The sequence below is a fragment of the Nomascus leucogenys genome, chromosome 2, assembly GCF_006542625.1.
Source record: "Nomascus leucogenys isolate Asia chromosome 2, Asia_NLE_v1, whole genome shotgun sequence".
Classification (NCBI taxonomy): domain Eukaryota; kingdom Metazoa; phylum Chordata; class Mammalia; order Primates; family Hylobatidae; genus Nomascus; species Nomascus leucogenys.
This window is the reverse complement of record NC_044382.1, coordinates 69,504,698-69,526,799: the sequence shown is the minus strand read 5'-3', so window position 1 is coordinate 69,526,799 and position 22,102 is coordinate 69,504,698. Positions and strand designations below refer to the sequence as shown.

General features: G+C 48.0%; 1 protein-coding gene across 3 annotated transcripts in view; it reads left to right on the top strand.

Moving 5' to 3' along the window:
- NOD2 (nucleotide binding oligomerization domain containing 2) overlaps positions 1-22,102 on the top strand; it is a 39,480-nt gene that overhangs the window by 6,405 nt on the left and 10,973 nt on the right. For all 3 annotated transcript variants that reach the window (XM_030823090.1, XM_003263043.2, XM_012504681.2), the window contains exons 3-7: positions 7,929-8,034; positions 10,633-12,448; positions 16,702-16,785; positions 17,006-17,089; positions 20,020-20,103. In XM_030823090.1, the coding sequence (XP_030678950.1) occupies positions 7,929-8,034; positions 10,633-12,448; positions 16,702-16,785; positions 17,006-17,089; positions 20,020-20,103 (2,174 nt within the window). The remainder of the gene's footprint in view (positions 1-7,928; positions 8,035-10,632; positions 12,449-16,701; positions 16,786-17,005; positions 17,090-20,019; positions 20,104-22,102) is intronic.

Genomic DNA, 22,102 nt, shown 5'->3' with positions numbered 1-22,102 from the left:
AAGACTGATTTGTCCTCATGAAGTCAGCCTGTGGGGTAACTTGGTCCGTGGGATTTCCCCTAAAAAGGTAGCCAGGCAGGTAAAATTTGCTTTTGATTCTTGGCAGGAAACATACAACTCTTTCTTTCTTCTTTTCTTTTCTTTGTCTCACTCTGTTACCCAGGCTAGAATGCAGTGGCACAATCATAGCTCACTGTAGCCTTGAATTCCTGCACTCAAGTGATCTTCTGGCCTCCGAGTAGCTGGGACTACGGGTGCTGTACCACCATGCACAGCTAATTTTTTTTTTTTTCTTTTAGAGATGGAGTGTTGCTATGTTGCCCAGGCTGGTCTCCAGCTCCTGGCTTTAAGCAATCCTCCCGCCTTGGCCTCCCAAACTGTTGGGATTGTAGGCATGAGCCACTTTGCCTGGCCAACAGAGCACTTCTGCCGAGAGGAAGTGTGTGGTGGCCGGGAGCTCAGATTCTGGAGCCAGAATGGTGCAGGCTCAAGGTCAACCCTGTGTGATCTCAGGCTTCCCTATGGAGCCTCTCCAGCCTCAATCTCTCTTGTTTCAGTTTCCTCATCTATAAAACAATGGTTAATAGTCAAATGGTGCCTATCCTATAAGGCTCTTGGGAGGATTCAGTGAGTTAATTTGAGTAATGCTTAGGATGGTGTCTATTACCACTGGCTGCTATTTATTATTTCTGTTATGAGTGATACTCTGTACTTGTACACTTTTATTTGTGTCTGTTTTAAATTAACAGCACGACAGATCATAACACTGCAGTATATTGAATTTATTTTATAATTAACATAGCATATTATAAACTAATATAGCTTAAATGTTTATGTAGGATTTCTGACATGAAATTGCATTAGATGATAGATGTTCAGAGTTGGTATATAACTGCCCCGGAGAATGTAATAACTCAGCAGAGACCAGAAGGTCAGAGAAATGACCACTGAGTATTTTTGAAACTCTTTTGTTTTCTTCCAAATAGTGATTCTTAGGGCTCCTGAGAGGTAGATGGAGCACTCAGTAACATTACACTTTATAAATCGGGAAGTTGAGACCAAGGAAAGTAGTTTAAATAAGCTCTCAGTAGTTAATGAGGGGGCCAGTGCTGGACCAGTTGGCCAGCACTGGTCATTGACTTATTCATCCATCATTCATTTATTCATTCATTTATTGAGCCAGAATCTATTAGGTTCTTCATACATATTTGCTTAAAGTTTGTTGTGTTCATAGAGCCTTGCACATAGTAGGTACTCCATAAATATTTGTTGATGAAATAAGTGAGTTATTGAATGAATGATTGAATTACAATGACACTGCAGTGTTAAAATGGGCTGGGTTGGGGAACATTTTAGTTTGTATTTTTGTCTGCTTTCCAAAAATATATGTGTTGTTCACATGAGTGTGGATAACCCTAGATTGAGATTGATGAAATAAAAGAATTTGTCTTCAAGGCTGCACTAAAGCTGGCTCACATGGCTAGGTATTTACAGAGCAGATGTGGTGCAGTCCTCTCTGATTAGTTGCACATACAGAAGACATATTCGTTATTGGACTGACCTTAGTTTCTCTTATAATTTGTTAGGGGAATTGAATCAGCCCATCTGAGAAGTTACAAGATTGTGTCTTGTCGTCTTTAAAAGTTCAGCAATGTGATCTGGTACAGATGGTCTGAGGGGTTTGGAGAAGGTAGCCGAGATCCCTAGGGCCCAGAGAAGACAGGACATGAATAGAGGAAGTACATGGATTGGTGAAGAAAAGAAATGGGATAGCTCATGGGTCAAAGAAGAAATCATGATGGAAATCAGAAAATATTCAGAACCAAACAATAATGAGAATAGTATTTGTCAAAATCTGTCGGATACAGCTAAAGCAGAACATAGGGGGAAATTTACAACCTTAGATGCCTAGATTAGGAAAGAAGAAAGGCATTTATTTATTTATTTGCTTATTTATTTATTTGAGATGGGGGTCTCACTGTGTCACCCAGGCTGCTGGAGTGCAGTGGCACGATCATAAATCACTGAAGTCTCGAACTTCTGGGCTGAAGTGATTCTCCCGCCTCAGCCTTCCAAGTAGGTGGGACACAGGCTAGCACCACCATACCAGGCTAATTTTTTTTTGTAGAGACAGGGTCTTGCTATGTTGAGGTCTCAAACTCCTGGGCTCAAGTAATGCTCCTCCCTTGGCTTCCCAAAGTGCTGAGATTACAGCCATGAGCCACCGCGCCCCTCTAAGGCTGAATTTTAGTGAGCTAAGAATTCATCTTAAGAAAGGGCTAAATAGACAGCAAAAGCAAACATTGAAGGTTGGGACTGAGCTGAGTGGGTAGCAGGGATGGGAGACAACAGATCTGAGGCGAGCAGGAGATTTTGAAAGGATTGCACTGCCTGAGGTTTAAGCCTTTAGAATCCAGCTGTCTCTGAGCTCCCTTTGAGCTCTGACATTCTGTGACTCTGATTTGGTGGCCTTCCCTTAGTGGCCTTACTGATTTCATTTGGATGGTGCTTATGGTATATCCAACCAACATGTCTTCCCAAATGGCCTTTTAATTTCCTATAAAGAAGTAGTTGTCATTGATTGCAGGTTAGGGACAGAAAATGCTGTGGAATGAAACAAAATGCAAGTTAAAGAACTAAATTCCAAAAATACCCATTGCTACTATTGACTGAGTGAATGCCTACTGTGTGCCAGGCACTGTATCCAGTCCATTCCCTGTATTGTTTTATTTAAGCACCACAAGGGTGTAGTGTGACTACACTGTTTCTTAACAATGAAGAAACTGCCCAAATCGCCCATCTGGGAAGCGGCCCAGCTAGAATTTGAATCCAGGCCTGTTTTCCTCCAGAGCTTGTGCTATTCTCTGTCTGTCATAAAATGTGGGGGCTTTGTGTGGTAAACTTGCTCAGTTGGGCATAGCAGTTGTTAGGAAACCTGAGGCTGGTAACACCAGCTGTAATACCAGCTGTCCGTCTGACTCATGCAACTGTTAAAGTTGATAGGGCTGAGGTGTCAGACTGAGCTCTGAATTGCCTGATTCCTATAACAATATTAACTTAAACATTTTTAAATTGGGAAATGCACTATGCATACAGAAGAGTGTGTATATTTCATATGTATAGTGTAAACTGTTCCCATCACCCAGGTTAAAAAACAGGATGTCGCCAGTACCTGGGGCCTTCTTTAATTGCAACTACTAGAGGTAAACACTGGCTTGACTTTTGTGTAAATCATTTCTTTGCCTTTCTTTAATGTTTTAGCATCTTTTAAAATAAATCCCCAAACAATGTATTGTTCTATTTTGAAAAACTGAGTAGCAAGCTAAAAATAGCTGTGTAAAGAAAGGTCCCTTAAATTAGGCTGGGTGCGGTGGCTCAGGCCTTTAATCCCAGTACTTTGGGAGGCTGAGGCGGGTGGATCACAAGGTCAGGAGATCGAGACCATCCTGGCCAACGTGGAGAAACCTCGTCTCTACTAAAAATACAAAAAATTAGCCAAGCATGGTGGCATGTGCCTGTAGTCCCAGCTACTCAGGAGGCTGAGGCAGGAGAATCGCTTGAACCCAGGAGGCAGAGGTTGCAGTGAGCTGAGATTGCACCACTGCACTCTAGCCTGGGTGACAGAGCAATACTCTGTCTCAAAAAAAATAAAAAATAAAAAGAAAGAAAGGTCACTATTGCCTTTTCTTAGATGAAGGTTCCCAAGGCAGGGAAAGCTAAGTGGAGTCTCAGGGACTTGGTCTGGTTTTCCTTCCCTGGGAATTTATAAGGACCTCTTCTGGGAAGTCAGTAGGCAATGCCATGAATGAGTCTGGGGAAATATTGGGCTCATTGCAACTGGAGGGTCTGGTAGGGCTGATGCGAATTAGGTGCTGTGTCCGGAGGAAAATGGCCAGAGGAAGTGGGCTGCTTTGTACAGTCAGTGGTAAAGTTGCCAAAGGCTATTCTAGCTCACAGGAATAGGCCAAGGCTAAACACTTTTGTGGAGTGAAATGAATGTCCTCAGCTGACTGAGGCAGCAGGAGTTGAGAAGAAATGATACTAGTTCATGGTGAAGACAAGTCAAATATAGATAAAGGTTAGGGTCAGGCTTGCCTGGACATCTAGGAGATAACTGCCCTCAACATGTCTGAATCTTGAGTCACTGCTCCATTCTGTCTGAACTGGTGGCCATCTACTTATAGTATACAGCCATCAACCTGAGATTTCCCTACATGGTCTTCCTGTGTTGGTCCCCTGTATCCTGAATCCTATGGCCTCTGCTTTCCTGGTTTACTACATTTTGCTAGACCATATCCTCCAGTCAATTCCTTAGAATGAATGTATGAAAGTTAAAATTTCTGAGCTCTCACATGTCTAAAAGTTCCCTCATACTGGATTGATAGTTTGGCTGGGTATAAAATTCTGGGCTGGCCATCATTTTCCTTCAGAATTTTGATTGCATTATTCCATTGTCATCTCTTTTCAATATTGCTTCTAAGAATTCCAAAACCTTTTTTTTTTTTTTTTCTTTTTGAGACAGCGTCTCACTCTGTCACCCAGGCTGGAGTGCAGTAGTGTGATCTCGGCTCACTGCAACCTCTGCCTCCTGGGTTTAAGCGATTCTTCTTCCTCAGCCTCCTGAGTAGCTGGGATTACAGGCACCCACCACCACACCCTTTAGTAGAGATGGGGTTTTGCTATGTTGGCCAGGCTGGTCTTGATTTCCTGACTTTAGGTGATCTGCCCACTTCGGCCTCCCAAAGTGCTGGGATTAAAGGCGTGAGCCACCATACCCAACCTCCAAAACCATTTTAAAACTCTTTCTGGAAGCTTTTAAAATTTTCTTTTAGCCCCCAGCATTTTAAAATTTCAATTATGTGCCTTGGTGTTCTTCCATTGTGTTGGTCACCCAAGAGGTACTTTGAATCTGGAAACTTCTCTCTTTATGTTTTGGGAAATGTTCTTGATTAGTTTATAGGTGATTTCTTCCTCTCCATTTTATCTCTTCTTTTTATGAAACTAGTATTAATTCAATGTTAGAATTCCTTGACTGATCATTTAATTTTCTTCTATTTTCCATCTCTGTGTCTTTTTGCTCTACTTTTCTATGATAGTCATAACTCTATCTTTAAACTCTTGAATTTTTCATTTTTGATGTCATGATTTTAATTTGCAAGAGGTAGGTTTGACTGTTGCTTTTTTGTAGTATCTTACTCTTGTTTTATGGATGCAACATCTTCTTTGACTTAAGGATCATAAGATACGTGGGTTCTTTGTTTGTTTGTTTGACTGTTTTTCACCCTATGTAAACTTTTTCTACAAGTTACTTTCCCCTTCCCTCCTTGTTTGGCTTCTATCTCCCACATTAGATGCTTTCTCTGGGCTCATGATACTCTTTGGTTTTCTTTCTCAAGATTGACAGGTAGGACTTTAAAACTTGTTGAGCATGTGGGTGAAACTTGTCTACCATGAATTTCACTGTAGATATTTTGGCAAATGACAGTGTTTATATCTTTAGATTTCGCCTCCTGGGTTGATCAAGTTATCTGAGTAGACCACAGACCTTTTGCCTGGGGATAAACCAGAAATCTGTTTCAGAAACCACTTTGATGCAGTCCTCCTTGTTTTAGTCATTTCCTTCAGTTCCAGAGGTCCCTCATGCTGATCATTCCAGAGCCCTTTACAGATCCTAGGGTACACACTGCATGGTTTTCAACTTTCTTGTTTTGGGTTTAAGATTTGGGGCAACCCGCTCGGGTCCCCTTCCACACTGTGGAAGCTTTGTTCTTTTGCTCTTTGCAATAAATCTTGCTACTGCTAAAAAAAAAAAAAAAAAAAAAAAGATTTGGCTTTCAGGAGTCTCCTCAGTCCATTACTATTCATTCATTCAGCAAGTCCTTGAGCACCTGATTTGTGCCAGACATTCTTCTAGGTGTTGGGGATACCTCAGTGAACAAAACAGACAAAAATCTTTGTCTTGGAAATACACACGCTCCAGTCAGGGGAGAAGGACAATAAGCCAAAGGAAGGAAATTACAGAGCGTGCTAGAAGGTGATAAGTACTGTAGAAAGTAAGTAAAGTGGGTTTGGGAGTTGAGAGTTTGGGAAGGGGATAAATGATGGCAATTTTAAGTAGAGTAGTCAGAGTTCTCACTTAGAAGGTGAAATTCAAGTAAAGACTGGAAGGAGGACAGGGAATTAGCCACATGGATGGCTGGGAGAAGGCTTCCAAGCTGAGAGGACAGCCAGAGCCAAGGCCCAGAGGCAGGAGCATACCTGGTAGTTTTAGGAAACAGGAGGCCAGGATGCTGAGTGGAGTAAGAGGGGTCATGAAAGGAGAAACTTGGGTCCATGTGGTTCTAGACAGGTATTTTTGTCTGTTTTGGGCCCTGAAGGTTACTGTTGGACTTGGACTCTTACTCTGAGGAAATAGGGACGCTATTGGGACGTTCGTACAGGAGCGATGTGACCTGAGTTTTATTTGTAAAGGATTAGACTCTGGCTGTGGCATTAAGGCTAGGCTGTGGGGCCAGGAACAGAAGCAGGCAGACAAGTTTTGCAGCCTGTGCAGCTTTCCAGATGAGCAGGGATTGTGGCTTGGAGGAGGATGGTATAGAGGAGGTGACAAGAAATGGTTCTGTGTCTGGTATGTAGACGTTGGCCACAGATGGCATTTGAGCACTAGAGACCTGGCTGGTCCACATGGAGTTTCCATAAGCACATAATACACACCAGATTTCAAAGACTTAATATGAAAGAAAGAATGAAACATTCCTTGCTATTTCTTTTCTTTCTTTTTTTCTTTTTTTTTTGAGACCCAATGTTGCTCTGTCACCCAGACTGGAGTGCAGTGGTGTGATCTCGGCTCACTGCAACCTTCACCTCCCAGGTTCAAGTGATTCTCCTGCCTCAGCCTCCTGAGTACCTGGGACTACAGGCACATGCCACCATGCCTGGCTAATTTTTTGTATTTTTAGTAGTGATGGGGTTTCACCATGTTGTCCAGGCTGGTCTGGAACGCCGGACCTCAGGGGATCCACCCGCCTTGGCCTCCCAAAGTGCTGGGATTACAGGCATGAGCCACCACGCTCAGCCATATCTTGCTATTTTCTACATGGATTACATGTTGAAATGGTAATGTTTTGGCTGTTGTGGGTTAAATAGAATATGTGATTAAAGTTGATTTCATCTATTTCTTTTAACTTTAAAAAGTGTGTCTGTTAGAGGATTTGAAATTCCACATGTGGCTTGCATTTGTGCCCTGCATTTTATTTCTGTGGAACAGTGCCCTTTGGGACATGCTTTGAAGGTGGAGTCAACAGGATTTGGCAGATTACAGAGGAGAGGCTTCAAGGGTGACTCCAAGACTTCGGGGCAGAGCACCTGGAAGAATGGAGTTAATATTAGCCAAGATGAGGAAGGCTGTCGGTTTGGCAGGTGCGTGGGCAAGTTAGGAGTTTAGTTTTGAATATGTTGGAGGTGTTTATGAAACTTTTAAGTGGAGATGGAAAATAGGCAGTTGGATGTGTGAGTCCAGGGTTCAGGGGGACAGTTCAGGCTGGAGATGAAGATGTGGGAGTCTGAGCAGAGATTGTATTCAAATATTCAATCCATGAGACTTGATGAAATCACTTCTCTTCCAAATGATTTACAGCCTGCAGAATCATTTCCCCTCTTTGTAGGTTTATGTCTTCATTTTGTTTCATTTATTTTTCAGTTATTCACTGTTTTAGTGAGTTTTGAGTTGGAGCCAGATGGATGCATGTGTTCAATTCACCATCCAACACTGTATTAACTACTTGAAACTCATGTGGTTGTTCGGTTGTTTTTCTGACCTTTTATTCTGGATGGAAGAGAGACGCTTATGAAGTTGTAGTAATCAGTAAGCCTTCCCACATTGCTCCATCAGCCTCCTGGAAGAATAATGTCTTCTGCCTTTCCCATAGGCAAGAAGGCTGCTTGATCTTGCCACGGTGAAAGCGAATGGATTGGCTGCCTTCCTTCTACAACATGTTCAGGAATTACCAGTCCCGTTGGCCCTGCCTTTGGAAGGTAGGTATATGTTTTCAGTTAATCAGAAAGGGAAGGGCAGTCAGTGCAGATCCATGGTTAAGAGCAGAACACGCCTCGGTTAGCATCCCATATGCTGGCACTATAGCCTCCCTATGACTCAGTTTCCTTGTTTTAAGGCTAGCACCATCCCCTGTCTCATTGGGATTTTAGGAGGATTAGAAGGACAAAAGCATGTAATGTTAGCTATTAGCTTTCATTATCTCCCACACAATATACTGACAATTGGGCTACCATATATTGAGGGCTTACTAAAGGTGTTTCTTATCATCCAAACTCTCATTATCTGTACCAAAAAGATATGGACACATGTTTTGAGTTAGGGCTGGTATCTCTTGATCTCTGAAATTTAGCAGCTCACAATTGAAAACTCAAGAACCAAGTGGATCTAGAGACTCTGGTATCCCTCAGTGCCCAGGGTCACCACCCAAACTCAGGAACAGGAGGGGCTTGGACCGCACCACTTGAACACACCAGGCATCCTGCCAGGTGCTTTATGGACAATGTCTACCCTTTGCAACAACCCTGAGAAGTAGGTGGTGTTTTTTCCCAACTTATAGACGTAGAAACTGGGCAGGGAGGTTAAGTGACGAGGGAGGGGGAGATGGGTCTGAGTGTATATTGTCCCCACCTACACTTTCTCTCTTCTTGGGGGAAGAAATGTCAGTTGTAAAGAAAGGGTGCAAGCCTGGCACTCTTTAGGGCTTGTTTCTACACCACTGTAGGGAAAGCTCATTGGCACTGAAGCCCCCTGAGCTGTGCCTGGTGCTAGCAGATGGGTCTATCACCCTGGGCTGTGCCCTCTGGGCAGCAAGCAAGCCTGTGGGAGGGGTGGCTGGAAGTCTGTGCCTGGCACTCGTGAGTGCACCGTCTCGTTGAAGAACAGGATCTAAACATCAGTGCACCACAGCAGGTGCGCAGCACGGAGCGCAGGGCCTGGTTTGGCCCTTGGTTGAGGTTTGCTGTTGATATCATCAAGCACAGCTGGTCACTGTAAGACCAGGCCAGGATGCAAGATTCCCCACACTTCTAAAGGTGACAATTGGTGTGTTTATTTCTCTATAAAATGACATTATTTTTCTTTCTGAAGAATTTTAGTATCATTGGTGGTGGCTGGAAAACCTGCATTGGAAATCAGGTCGGAAGAGGAAGATATATATCTGATATGTATTGGAGAGGAAGATATCTATCTTATGGTCTAAGTTCAGGGATCCTGGTATATTCAGAGGGCAGAAAGCTCAGCAATAATCATCAACTCTGGGAACAACAGAGGTGACATAAACACAGGACATCCCCTTTGTGTGACTGCAGATAGTCATCAGTGAGCTCAGAGCCCTATGAAAATTACTTGTTAGTTTTTGGGTTGAAAATAGTGGGCCAGTGTTTGGTTGGGGGCAGTGAGGCTGTGATGGCGGGAGACCATGCCAAGCTCCTACCAGCCTGGGACTCTAAACCAGCACTTCCCCATTTCCTGAAAGGGGAACTAAACCCTGACACAGGAAATGGTTTGCTCGCATTACTTTCAGGATGAGAAAGGAAGAGCACTGGCCTTCAAAACACACCCCGTGCATGAAAACTCTCCCTGCATGGGGTACATGGGGAGGATGGGGAAGTGGAGGCATGATCACAGACTCTTGTTCGAGTGCTCAGCTGGGGCACCCCGGTGACCCCGAGGCCTTCCCTTGCTAGGTCCACCCAGATCAATCAGGATCATCTCCCCATCTCGAAGTTTAACTTTATCACATCTGCAGAATTCCTTTTGCCACGTAAGGCAACATATTCACAGGTTCTGAGGATCGGGACATGGACATCTTCGAGGGTCTATTGTTGTGCCTAATATATCCATGAATAATAACGATAATAAACACCATTTTTTGAGAGTTTGCCATGTCAGATATTCTTTTAAACTCTATTTTATCTCACTGCCTCCTGAAACAATCCTTCCAGGTGTATATTGTCCCCATTTTTACAGATGAGAGAACTGAGGCCCAGAAAGGCTAAATGGCTTGCCCAAGTGTATGGTGGACCCAGGTTTTCAAACTCAGGTGTGTCTGACTTCAGAGACTGGGCTTCTGAGCCCTTAAGCCCTTCGTTCCCCTTTAGAAAAAGTCAACTGAGGCTGAGTGGTGAAGGGATTTATCCAAAGCCACCCGGCCACTATGGCAGGACAGATATCAGAATACAGGTCTTCCGATCCCAGCCCAGAGCCCCTTCCCATCATCTAGAACTCCTCCCGGTGTCAGTAATGATAATGGCAGTCACTGATGTCTTTTGAGCACTTACTCCGTGTTGGGCATTGTGCGAAGCACTTGACGTAGGTCATCTTAGTTGATCCGTGTAAAACTCTGTAATGTAGTCACCAACATTTCTCCCACCTTACAGAGGTGGAAACTGAGGGTTAGGAAGTTTCCTTGACTGTCCTCAAAGTCCACAGCTTGTGAATGGAGGAGCCAGGATGGGTGCCCGCTGGCTCTCCTATCCCTTAGGTTACGTCAGCTTCCCCCGCAGCAGCCCACTGTCTGGTTAGGTCCCATCTTCACCATGGTGCCACCTTCATCTGCCTCTTCTTCTGCCTTCCAGCTGCCACATGCAAGAAGTACATGGCCAAGCTGAGGACCACGGTGTCTGCTCAGTCTCGCTTCCTCAGTACCTATGATGGAGCAGAGATGCTCTGCCTGGAGGACATATACACAGAGAATGTCCTGGAGGTCTGGGCGGATGTGGGCATGGCTGGACCCCCGCCGAAGAGCCCAGCCACCCTGGGCCTGGAGGAGCTCTTCAGCACCCCCGGCCACCTCAATGACGATGCGGACACTGTGCTGGTGGTGGGTGAGGCGGGCAGTGGCAAGAGCACGCTCCTGCAGCGGCTGCACTTGCTGTGGGCTGCAGGGCGAGACTTCCAGGAATTTCTCTTTGTCTTCCCATTCAGCTGCCGGCAGCTGCAGTGCATGGCCAAACCACTCTCTGTGCGGACTCTACTCTTTGAGCACTGCTGTTGGCCTGATGTTGGTCAAGAAGACATCTTCCAGTTACTCCTTGACCACCCTGACCGTGTCCTGTTAACCTTTGATGGCTTTGACGAGTTCAAGTTCAGGTTCACAGATCGCGAACGCCACTGCTCCCCGACCGACCCCACCTCTGTCCAGACCCTGCTCTTCAACCTTCTGCAGGGCAACCTGCTGAAGAATGCCCGCAAGGTGGTGACCAGCCGTCCGGCCGCTGTGTCAGCGTTCCTCAGGAAGTACATCCGCACCGAGTTCAATCTCAAGGGCTTCTCTGAACAGGGCATCGAGCTGTACCTGAGGAAGTGCCATCGTGAGCCCGGGGTGGCAGACCGCCTCATCCGCCTGCTCCAAGCGACCTCAGCTCTGCACGGTTTGTGCCACCTTCCCGTCTTCTCATGGATGGTGTCCAAATGCCACCAGGAACTGTTGCTGCAGGAGGGGGGGTCCCCAAAGACCACTACAGATATGTACCTGCTGATTCTGCAGCATTTTCTGCTGCATGCCGTCCCCCCAGACTCAGCTTCCCAGGGTCTGGGACCCAGTCTTCTTCGGGGCCGCCTCCCCACCCTCCTGCACCTGGGCAGACTAGCTCTGTGGGGCCTGGGCATGTGCTGCTACGTGTTCTCAGCCCAGCAGCTCCAGGCAGCACAGGTCAGCCCTGATGACATTTCTCTTGGCTTCCTGGTGCGTGCCAAAGGTGTCGTGCCAGGGAGTACGGCGCCCCTGGAATTCCTGCACATCACTTTCCAGTGCTTCTTTGCTGCGTTCTACCTGGCACTCAGTGCTGATGTGCCACCAGCTTTGCTCAGACACCTCTTCAATTGTGGCAGGCCAGGCAACTCACCAATGGCCAGGCTCCTGCCCACGCTGTGCATCCAGGGCTCGGAGGGAAAGGACAGCAGCGTGGCAGCTTTGCTGCAGAAGGCCGAGCCACACAACCTTCAGATCACAGCAGCCTTCCTGGCGGGGCTGTTGTCCCGGGAGCACTGGGGCCTGCTGGCTGAGTGCCAGACATCTGAGAAGGCCCTGCTCCGGCGCCAGGCCTGTGCCCGCTGGTGTCTGGCCCGCAGCCTCCGCAAGCACTTCCACTCCATCCCGCCAGCTGCACCGGGTGAGGCCAAGAGCATGCACGCTATGCCTGGGTTCATCTGGCTTATCCGGAGCCTGTACGAGATGCAGGAGGAGCGGTTGGCTCGGAAGGCTGCACGTGGCCTGAATGTCGGGCACCTCAAGTTGACATTTTGCAGTGTGGGCCCCGCTGAGTGTGCTGCCCTGGCCTTTGTGCTGCAGCACCTCCGGCGGCCCGTGGCCCTGCAGCTGGACCACAACTCTGTGGGTGACACTGGCGTGGAGCAGCTGCTGCCTTGCCTTGGTGTCTGCAAGGCTCTGTAGTGAGTGTTACTGGGCATTGCTGTTCAGGTATGGGGGAGCACCATCAAGGCTAAGTGTGGGAGCACCGAGCTGGGATCTAGAAGTCTGGGCCCAGCTTCGCCTCTGCCACCCTTCTTTGCAACACTGTCCAGATCCCTTCCCTTCTGGGTCTTAATTTCAATATGTGATGATGACAGCCATACTTTATTGACCAGCCTATGTGCTGGGTCTGGTGCTATGCTTTCCGGAATGACCTCATCTAATCTCTACAACCACCCTGGGGGGTAGGCAGGAATGTTATTATCTCCATTATCCTTGACTTGAGGCTCAGAGAAGTGAAGTAACTTGTCCAGGGTCACACAGGAAATGGCAGAGCTGGGGTTCACAAATCGCATCATTCTGATTACAGGTTTCCTGCCCCCCACCAGTCTGTGGATACACTTCAGAGGCTCCTTGAAAACCTTGAGGTCACTTGCAGAAAGTTTTGTGTAATATATGTCCGTATCAGGAACGACACCAAATCGGAGGTGACTTGTGCCCCATCAGAGACTTTCACACCCCAACCAGATGGGAATTTCAGGACCCAAGAAATAGAAAGTGGCTGCAGGGTTACAACCACTCTTGGATTCCTGAGGTAGCACAGTGTCCAAACAGGATTTCAGCACCACCCGTATTGCTTAGAGCCCCGGCCAAAGATGTGAGGTTTTGCCCTTGGGAGAATCTGTGCCCCTGAACTCAGGGGCCTCTTTCCACGTCTTGGGGGCAGGCAAGGGCAGAGGGTGTGCCTAGGCCTGCGGATCAGCATGCCACAGATTCCCCAACATCCTTCCAGCTTGAAAGGGGAATGCCCTGCTTCTATTTAGAACCTATAGGAAAGCAGAAGTTTTAGATTGAAGTTAAAATTGATTCCCAGCCTCCAGGGGCTTTGGGCTACATCTGGATGACCTTAATTGACCCTAAGCATGGGACAAACCTCTTCTTGAGAGTATTAGGATGGTATACATCTTCTCTGGGGGCAAAGCAACAAGATTTATTTTTCACCATGGACCAAACACATGGATACCCACTAGAAACTGTGCAGTGACTTTTGTTAACCCTGACATAGGGACCGTGGTCATTAGGTTAAAGCATAATAACAACATAATACATAACATATATAGCATATATATATATATATATATATATATGTATGTATTATATGCAATGAATATAAATATGATTATACCCATCATGGTCTTGGAGGAAACAGATGACACACTTAAAATGGGTGATTTGAGGAGAGTTTAATAAACAGATTGTTTACAAGCCATGGGCAGGAGTTAGAAGAGCGAGAGGATTGGTGCAGGGGCCTGGGGTTAGTAACAGCTGGGGGAGGGTAGACTTGAAGGGGGAAGGTGAGGGAGACTAATTAGCTGGGGGGAAGGTGTGGAGATGGCTGCCTGAGCTTCTGCAAACTGGAAGAATACCGCTTGGCCCTAACTCCCCACCCCGACTCTTGCCCCTGGCCAGCGCCTTCCACTGACTGGACCCATCAGGGAGGCCGAGTGGGCTGTCTGCTGGAGTAGTCCCCAGGCATCAGCCTCCCAGGAGCCAGAGACGGGTAGAGAAGGGGGAGAGTGGATCTGGCCAGGCAAATGGAAGACAGCCAGCACCAAAGTCTATTTCCCTAGGAGGGAGGATCATGACACTTTGAGTGGGAATTTGGTAACCTGTCTGTTGGAGCAATTTCCCTGATAGAAATAAGAATGTACATTTTCCTGGGTAGTAGACTCATAGTTTTTACCCCAAGAGGCCAGGCATCACTGGCCTGTGTGATCCTTATAGGCCAGTCCATCTCTGGAATTGTTGAATGGATCATCCATCCTTGATTAGGGATGTCCCCGTGATTACCAGGGTGTGCAGAAGGGCTCTGGGAAACCTGTGGGTCTGTCTCTATGTTCAGAGAAAGGTGAGGGTGGCCTGGTTCTAGCTCATGGTGCTCAGACTGCGGTGTGTAAAGGCACTTGTGGCAATGCAGATTCCTGGGACTGCCTCTAGTGATTCCCATTCAGTAGGTTTGGGGTGGGGCCCATGAAATCTATATTTTTTCACAAACACCCCCGGTGATTCTGACACAAGTGGTCTCGCCCTGGGAGAACTACTGGTCTGCAGCAACCAGCTTGGTTTTCCATTAGCAATTACTGTCCTTGAGCGAGTTTTACTACTCTTCACCTTACACACACTAAAACTGCCAAGGCTGTAGGGGAGGGGAAGCAACCATGAGGTTGCTGTGAGTGCATTGTGTGTGTGTGTGTCTGTGTGTGTGTGTGTGTGTGTGTGTGTATGAGACAGAGAGAGAGAGAGAGATTGAGAAAGAGATGAAGGGAGGAAGGCGGAGGGCACAGGCTCCTCTCCCACAGTGCCAACCTGCCTCTCTCCCACTTAAAGTGTTTCCATGCCAACTGAAATCCTCAGCCTCTAGGAAACCCTATATACACAGTGCCCCTATATAGGTTTCTTTAGACTCTGGCTCTCTCAGACTCTAGAGTGATGGCTTTAAAAGTTTTTTGAATGTGACCCACAACGATTGAGAGAGAGAAAGAGAGCGCGCCACCATGTCAACATGGAACCAAAGCTTCACAAAATGACTTTGCTTTATGAACTCTGAGGCACTCTTCTCTCTTCTGTTCTGTTCTATTTCCATTTTAGAAATGCTGCTCAGGACCTTCAGAATGATTTGCATGACCTGCAACCTGCAGTCTGAAAAATCACTGCACTACAGAGGTGGCCATAAGAGGCCCTGAGGGAGAAGCTGCACAATGTCATGGTTAAGAGGGGTTTGGAGCCAAGCTGCCTAGGCTCAAAGCCTTTATGTGCCGTACAACCTTGGCAAAGTCACTTCGCTTGTCTGTGCCTCAGTTTCTTTCTCACGAATGCACATAATAATGGTACCCATTTCACTGGCTTGTTGTGAGGATGAAATAATGTTATTATTGGGAAGTGCTAAGGATAGTGATGAGTGCTAGTGATCATGATTCTAGGTGACTTTTACTGTGTACCAGGTGCTCACAAGGCTTTATGTGCACAGCCTGGTGAGGCCGATAATACTATTGTTCCCTCTTTTTTTTTTTTTTTTTTTGAGACAGAGTCTCGTTCTGTCACCCAGGCTGGAGTACAGTGGTGCAATCTTGGCTCACTGCAAGCTCTGCCTCCCGGGTTCACGCCATTCTCCTGCCTCAGCCTCCCGAGTAGCTGGGACTACAGGCGCCCGCCACCACGCCTGGCTAATTTTTTTTGTATTTTTAGTAGCGACGGGGTTTCACTGTGTTAGCCAAGTTGGTCTCGATCTCCTGACCTCGTGATCCGCCCGCTTCAGCCTCCCAAAGTGCTGGGATTACAGGCGTGAGCCACCGCGCCCAGCCTGTTCCGTCTTTTATAGATGAAGAGACTAGCAAATAACTAGTAAGTGGCTGATCAGGATCACAATATCCAGCTGAGGCACTCCAGAGCCTGAGCTGTTAACCATTCAGTCAGGGCCTCCCAAGTTTGCCTAAAGATAAAGAATCATGTGCACAGTTGTTAAAATATACAGATTCCTGGGCCCCACCCCGCAGATACTTGATTGCCAGCTCCAGGGTACGGGCCTGAGAATCTGTATTTTAGGGAAGCTTTCAGATAATGTTGTGATCAGGTGAGTTTTGGGAATGGTGCCCCAAGAGGAGTGGCTGACAGGGCTTGCTCGGCAGGGACTAGCTTGTTGGAGTGGTGTCATTGGGGTTAAGGACTGGGCAGCAGGGCCTCATTAACCACTGCCTACATGCCTGTTTCTGAAGTTTTGGCCACTCTCATCCAGCTGGTCTACTGTCTGCTGGCCTAGATGATGGTAAATTGTCCCCAGGGGTAGCCTGTCTAGTTCAGGCTACACCTTTCCCATATATCAGCTCCTTTCCACCATCATCCCCTTTGTGAGGCTGCTGTGATTATCATGTTCCTTTTGCAGAGATGGAAACATTGCCTCAAATTAGCTCTGTCATTTCCTAAGGATTCCAGGGTTCTTTAGTAGGGGGTCTGGATCCTACGTCCTGGGCCATCCCCATCATAGTGCACCATGCCACCTCTCTGGCCAGGGACCGTGGGGTTTCCACTTTTTTGGGGTGCTCCATCTATGCAGGGTGTCCTGGAAGCACAGATGCGGGCACTTCAGGGATGAATGAAAGTCTTTTTTGCGGGATTTGTAGATTTTTTTCTTGTCTTACTAGCTCCATTTTCAAATGTATTTATTTTGTCTCTTTAGTTTGCGCGATAACAATATCTCAGACCGAGGCATCTGCAAGCTCATTGAATGTGCTCTTCACTGCGAGCAATTGCAGAAGTTAGCGTAAGTCAGCCTGGGCTGTGGACAATGGGCCCCAAGTCCCCTGGTCTCACCCCAGGTCGTGCAGCCTGGGAAGCTGTGAGTGATGGGCTGGGGCAGGGGCTGTTTGCATGATGGGGGGTGCAGGTGATTCCTGCCCAGAGGGGAAGGGCAACCCTGGGATTTGGTGCTCACTGTCCAATGTGCTTTGCTTCTGTGTCTCCTCTCTTCTGGAATTGAACAGTCTATTCAACAACAAATTGACTGACGGCTGTGCACACTCCATGGCTAAGCTCCTTGCATGCAGGCAGAACTTCTTGGCATTGAGGTGAGCTCAGGTTTTCCTTATTCCCTGGAAACTATTTTTTGCCCCATACCTGAGTCAGTCTGATCTGGTCTTGGCCTGGCACTGCCCACACTGGCTCCTGACCTCCTGATTGAATGCAGGGACAGTGTCTCATTTTAAGCAAGGGTTCTCTAATGCTGTGATCTCCCCAGTAAACTCTGGACTAGCCCTGCTGAGGACTTCCTGTCTTTTGACCTTTAGCCCGTAGGGCAAGAAAGCTTTTCTAGGCCCCTTTCCTTTTCTGTGTCTAAGAGTGTCAGAGCTTTCTGGGGTTACTGAGTTCCACGATGCATGTTGAGCTCGTCCTGGTGGGGGAGGCATACACAGTTACTTGCCACCCCAGCTGTGGCAGCCAGTTGCTGCAACACTCCAAGGAGGTCCTTTCACCACTCAGAGCATACAAGGTTTGCAGTCCATCTGGTTCTGCATTTCTGCTACTCCAGTGTCTCCCAGTTTCAACTGGAGTCTCTCTCTGTCCTACCTGATGCCATTAAATTGCCCCTCTGGCTGGCCGCTGGGTTGGCCTGGCTTCTCTCTCCTTCTCTCTCTCTCAGATATTCTTGCCTCCTGTGATTTGTGAGGCAGTAAAAGAAGACAAAGTAAAGAATTGCTTCCACCTCTTGGGCTGGGTTTATGGATGGGAGCTGCCATTTTAAAATGGCGGGCCACATAGCTCAGTCTCGGTGAGGGCTACTGAGATCAGAACCACAGGTGCCAACTTGTACAAAGGACTCAGTCCTGCTACCACTGCCTGCTCCCTCAGACTCACAAGCCTGGAATAAGCTGTGGCCAGACCTGGCTGGCCCATCCCTGAGAAGGGTGCTAGTTTCAGAAATGGAGGCTGAGTTTGTGGCCAACACAGTAGTCCTCCGGTATGTGCAGGAGAGACATTCTAAGACCCCAGTGGATGCCTGAAACCATGGAGAGTACCAAGCCCTACACATACCATGCTTTTTCCAATACCTACACACCTGCAATAAAGTGTAGTTTATAAATTAGGCACAGTAAGAGAGTAATAGCAACTCGTAATAAAGTAGAACAATTATAACAATATACTATAATAAAAACTATGTGAATGTGGACTCTCTCCGTCTCCCTCAAAATATCTTCTTGTACTGTACTCACCCTTCTTCTTGGGAAGATGGGTGGTGGTAAAATGCCTGTGTGATGGGAGGAAGTGAGGTGGATGACGCACGCAGCACTGTGCTCTGGCGCTGGGCTGCTGTTGACCTGACCACACGTCAGGAGGAGAATCATCTGCTCCCAGAGATCCTGAATCTTTGAGCGACGATGAGGTCGGCAGCTGGATGTCAGGAGCAGACGATCTTGATGACTACCAAATGGGAGCATATAGGACGTGGATGCGCTGGATGGGGGGCTGATTCACTCCTGGGTGGGATGGAGCCGGATGGCGCGTGATCAGAATAGCATGCAATTTAAAATGTATGAATTGTTTATCTCTAGAATTTTCCATTTAATATTTTTGGACTTCAGTTGATTTCAGATAACTGAAACCATAGAAGGCGAAGCTGCGGATAAGCAGGGGGCGGGGATTACCGTATATCATTGTAATTGAGAGCACAGGTTCTGGAGCCAGACTGCCCGAGGTTTGAACCCTCATTAGCTGCGTGACCTCAGGTCAGCCCAATGTCTGTGTGCCTCCATTTCCCCTTCTGTAGAATGGGGGTAATAACCATGGCTACCTCACAGGCTGTAGTGATGAGCAAGTAAGTTAATCCACATCAAGGGCTGCACCGTCTGGCAGGGGCTTTATATAGTAAGCAAGTGGCTGAAAGATGATGGGTAAATCACACAAGAACCCAGCTTCTTTCTCCTTATGTGAGTCTGGTCCTCCAAGCAGGGATTCGACGTGCCACATATTTATTGGGGAAAAGTCCTAAGAGGGAAAGTGGGGAAGGGAGCTGGGGGAGGCTGGGGGATGTGTCCCTGAGTGAAGGAGAGAGGGAAGGAAGGAAGGTTGAGACTGGGTGCCTCGGACTTCAGTGCAGTCCTAAGACATCTTGGCAAGGCTGATGAGGAGTTCTTGAACCAAATTCACCAGGCGGGGGAGCCTGATGTCTCAGGTAGGGGCTGGCAAGTGCAGACGCTAGGATGTTAGATTTTGGAGCACAGCAGCTGGGGCCCTTGGCTACCTCCAGGGAGCTGAGGCTGAAAGGTGAGTTATCCTAACCACCACACCCCTTCTCCAAGGATACAATAATATCTGCCTTATAGGATTGTTGTGAGCTAAGTGGCTTGACATTCCTTGAAAGAATGAAAGCGTATAGTTATCCCAGGAAGCCTAGGGTTGCAGGTGAGAGCTCTGGGGCTTCTCCGAAGCTCTCGGAGGTGTCTGGATTTGGTTGCAGCAGGAGCCTTCCTTGCTGGGATCTCTCCTCACCCCTAGCCTTGGCCCTCCCTCTCTCCTTCCTTCCTGGAAGGCTCAGTGGGCCCCACCCCTCCCTCCAGCCACCTGGACCTGCCCAGCGCTCTTGTGCAACAGGTAAAGCCTACCTGTAGCAATAGCAGATCTGGGAAGGCTGCAGAGGGCACGATGGGGTCTGGATCGAGGGTGGCTGAGACCGGAGGGAAAGGTGTGACCCTGAGTCACCCTTGCTGTCCCGGGGAAAACAACTCCCAGGACAGCTGCCTACTGCGGCTCCTGCCTGGACTTGTCACACTGCTGTGCAAAACAGCGTCCCGCTGCCACTTTCCCTTTGCTGGGGGAAAACGAAGTTGTGGGAGCCGCTGAGTAAACTGGACCGAGCAGAGAGGGCACCTGCTGTGGCTGCTGCCTCCCAGGCAGGTCCGCCTCAATGCTTTCTTCCTGTGTTTCCCTGGCCAGGGCACAGACGGCCTTCCTCTTCTGGCTGCCGCCGTGTTCTCTCAGCCTCCTCTGTCTTCCCTTCCAGGCTAGGAAATAACCACATCACCGCCGCGGGAGCCCAAGTGCTGGCCGAGGGGCTCCGAGGCAACACCTCCTTGCAGTTCCTGGGGTAGGTTGGATTCCAGGAAGAGGGACCTGCATGGAGGGGCTTGGGACTTTTGAGGATTTAGGGGCAGGTGAAACTCTTCAGCCAAGAGGCCCCAGAGGCAGCCCAGCTCCAGTGGGGAGGACAAGCCAGGGAGAGAGTGGGCGGCCCTTGACTGCCACCTGCACACTTGGTCTATGCCTGACAAACAGGAAGTTTGGGATGTTAGGGCTAGGGGAGGACAGTGCCCACGAGCTGGTGACAGGAAGCCCTCTGATCCTCAGGGGGCGCCAGGGCTGTAATTTGGCTGCATATAAAAACCACCTGGGAGCTTCTAAACACTGTTGCCAGGCCTCCCACCCCAGACTGATGAAATGCAAATATCTAGGTGCAAGGCCCAGGTATCAGGCGTTTTAAAAAGCTTCCCAGGGGATGTACAGCCAGGGGTGAGGACTCCTGACCCAAGAAAGAGAAGGAAATGGGGAAGGATAGGAAGGCACCCAGGATAAGAGGGGCTGTGCTAGGTCCCTCGGAGCTCTTGTCCCCTGTAGGACCACGCTAGGGCCTGCCAGGGAGGGGAGTACCCCAAACTGCAGCCCCAGGGTGGGCTTCCTCTGTTTGCTAGGCACCCAGGCTTGCACCTGTGCTGTTTCCTGCAGCCACTCTCCTATCCTGTCATGCCCTAGTGTGAACTGGGGTCCATTTGACAAGAACTGGGAGTTTTAGAACCTGGGACTCTAGGAAGAGAGAATAACCTTAGGGCCTAGGTGTTCCGGCCCATTTCACAGGGAGGCAAGTTGCCCCCAAGCTCAGTTTTTTGTTTTGTTTTGTTTTTGTTTTGTTTTGTTTGAGATGTAGTCTCACTCTGTCGCCCAGGCTAGAGTGCAGTGGCGTGATCTTGGCTCACTGCAACCTCCGCCTCCCTGGTTTAACCGATTCACCTGCCTCAGCTTCTCAAGTAGCTGGGATTACAGGCACCCACCACCACGCCCGGCTAATTTTTGTATTTTTAGTAGAGACAGGGTTTTGCCACGTTGGCCGGGCTGGTCTTGAACTCCTGACCTCAGACGATCTGCCCGCCTCGGCCTCCCAAAGTGCTGGGATTACAGGTGTGAGCCACCGCACCCGGCCCCCAAGCTCAGTTTGAGCCACGAATGGGACTATGTTGCTCTAGAAATCAACATCTTTTCCACACTGCATTGGTAGCAACAGAGTCTGGAACAAAGGAGGCCACACAGCCCCACTGAACTCTCTTCTGCTTGAGGTCACATCTGCCACATCGGGGGTATTTACCTCTTTCAACACGTATTTATTAGAGCACCTGTCTGGGCCAGGCGTTGTTCTAAAACCCCCAAAGCTGTCATATGATACAAAGTGTTCTGTAACTTGCTTGGTTTTTTTTTTTTTTTTTGCTTCACAATCTATTATAGGAATTTTTTTAGGTCATTATGACCTCTTTATTTACTTCATTATCTATTTATTTATTTTACTAATATTTACAGAAAGGGTCTTGCTCTGTCACCCAGGCTGGAGTGCAGTGGTTGCAATCATAGCTCATTGTAGCCTTGAACTCCTAAGCTCAAGCGATCTTCCTACCTCAGCCTCCTGAGCAGCTGGGACTACAGGCACACGCCACCATGCCTGGCCAATATTTTTATGCTTTGTAGAGATGGAGTCTGACTATGTTGCCCAGGCTGGTCTCAAACTCCTGGGCTCAAGTGATCCTCCCTCTTTTGCCTCCCAAAGTACTGGGATTACACATGTGAGCCACCTTGCTCAGCCTGAACTCATTTTTCAAAGAGCTGCAGAGTGTTACATAATCTATTTAACTGGTCACTTTTTGATGACTATTAAGTTGTTTTCAGGTTTTTTGTTATTACAGTGTCATATCCCTGGGGCACAGAGCAGTGCTGGCACGTAGCCAGAGCTCAATAAATACATACCTAATGAATGAAAGTGCAGTAGACGTCCTAATTCAGCCATTCTTTGCTAACTTGTGCACATACCTGTCCAGGGTAGGTCC